Raw genomic sequence first — 1,844 nt, 5'->3', positions numbered from 1 at the left:
GAATTAATTCCTGGTCCACTTGCTTCTGCTGCCCTCCACTGCGGACTAATTATTTTAGTCTTTAGTCTTTAATGCCTTTAATCACCTATCATTCACTTTTGGGTTAATAGATTAAGTAATCAGTCTTTCCCCTTAGTGCATACGTCAAGTGTTTTCACCCAAAGCAATTCACTTGACCTCACTGGGGGTGGTTACATGCGTAATCGGTGTGTATGTTGACTCATGTGAATGAAATATGAGATATGCTACTTGCTTCTGCAGTTACCAGCATTAGCAGCAACGATACCATGAGTAAGTGGTAGAGCCTCACTTTGTACCTTGTACAAGAATTCTTCGAGGATTCAGATGACAGTCCTAATTAAGATGGCAGGAAACAAAGGCATCAAATCCGATCCGGCAAATATTTACTGCAAGCACAGCGCAGCAATGGGACACGTAATCGTGCAGCGGTGCGTCATTTAAATGATGTCAATGTCTTGATGATAATCGCAAAAGGCGAACTGTTATTGGCGATTGTGAGAGTGGTGGTTTTCCACCCTACCGAATGAGCATATATGTATGTGAGCATATAGTTTGCATGGACGACGTACAAACTAACCTTTGGTGGGACTGCGCACGACACACCGTCGTTTGTGCGAAGGACTAGCACAGTGCATTCGCTTGTGAATGCGAAAATTCTTGATTTTTGAAAAGCTACCACAAATGCTGAATTTGAAAGACGCAGCCACACTGACAGGCTTCTTCGTATTTCAGGCTTCTAGATCGGAGAATACGTGGCTGGGTGTAGAAAGGGGAGGATTTTATTTTCCACCTCTTTTTACACTTAACTTCCCACTTCCAACATCATTCCTTTGACAAGATCTTATTATCTGAGCTCGTGCGTCACATATAAGTGATGCCTTTGTTTAGGAAGAGGTAAAGTAGATCAAATGGGAGAAAATGCGCCAATGGTCATACATATTGTAGCAGTAGAACGTAGTGGTTGATGACTGATTTTTGTCTGTTATTACATTCATTTAGTGCTTGACGGCGTCCATGAGGATGAAAGTATCAGCTCGATGCTTTGTACGCAGTTGCAGCGCCCAATAACACCTTTTGGTGATATTGGGTGTTAGATTACTGGCCTACTTCCCTTGTCTCCTGCATCGTCGCAAGCAATCACCATCGGTAGTTGACGAGGTACACGGCGTTCTGTCGCCACCGCCGTCACTACCACCGAATTAAGATACCATAGGGGTCTGCGTGACTGTATGAAAGCCCTGAGTGTCATCTCCAGCGTTTAATCTAGTCGCTTCTAGTTTTTCTACAACAATTTCCAAGCCAGATTCTATGATGTGGTAAATTCGCGCCTTTGAACACCGCCTAGGTGTTATGGTACATTCTGTAAGCTTGAAGCCCTAAGCACTGGAATGATCATTCTTTTTCTTCTGGCAGCGATCCCAAGAGGAATAATGAAAGATTGCCTAGATCCCTCACCCTCTCCATTCCAACTCAATAACTTTCCTTTTCAAAGCTGTGATGAAGTCTCGGAAATTTTGTGTCGCTCTTTAGTTTTTCTGTTGGACAAAGAAGTGTGTAAGGTCAAGTGGACTCGTGGAGATAAATATTCATTTCCTTGTTGATCAAAGTGAACGAGGTGTGTGAGCCACGGTGGCACTGTTTGGATAAGGTATTATCATCTCTGGTACCTTTGAGTGGAATATTTGGGTTTAAATCCCTTTGAATTTAGGGGTACTCTCCAGTTTAAGTAAAAATAAGAGCTAAATAACGGTTGCCTCTGTCAGTGGCTAAAGAATTGTGATGTGTCGTGGCTGGTGACTTTGCTGACACTTTGCTTTCATCGC

At 43.0% G+C, this 1,844-nt stretch overlaps 1 protein-coding gene across 1 annotated transcript; it reads left to right on the top strand. All coding sequences in view use genetic code 11, as the record gives it.

Annotated features, from left to right (window-relative positions):
- Window positions 1-363: 363 nt before the first annotated feature.
- On the top strand, window positions 364-1,224 carry EGR_10673 (hypothetical protein; the record flags this gene model as incomplete). Its single annotated transcript, XM_024499922.1, has 2 exons — window positions 364-449; window positions 1,116-1,224. 2 exons carry the CDS (start codon window positions 364-366, stop codon window positions 1,222-1,224), a joined length of 195 nt encoding a protein of 64 aa, XP_024345670.1.
- Window positions 1,225-1,844: the final 620 nt, after the last annotated feature.

Source organism: Echinococcus granulosus, assembly GCF_000524195.1.
Source record: "Echinococcus granulosus chromosome Unknown EG_S00249, whole genome shotgun sequence".
NCBI lineage: Eukaryota > Metazoa > Platyhelminthes > Cestoda > Cyclophyllidea > Taeniidae > Echinococcus > Echinococcus granulosus.
The sequence above is the reverse complement of the archived record's forward strand: the minus strand, read 5'-3'. Positions and strand labels throughout refer to the sequence as shown.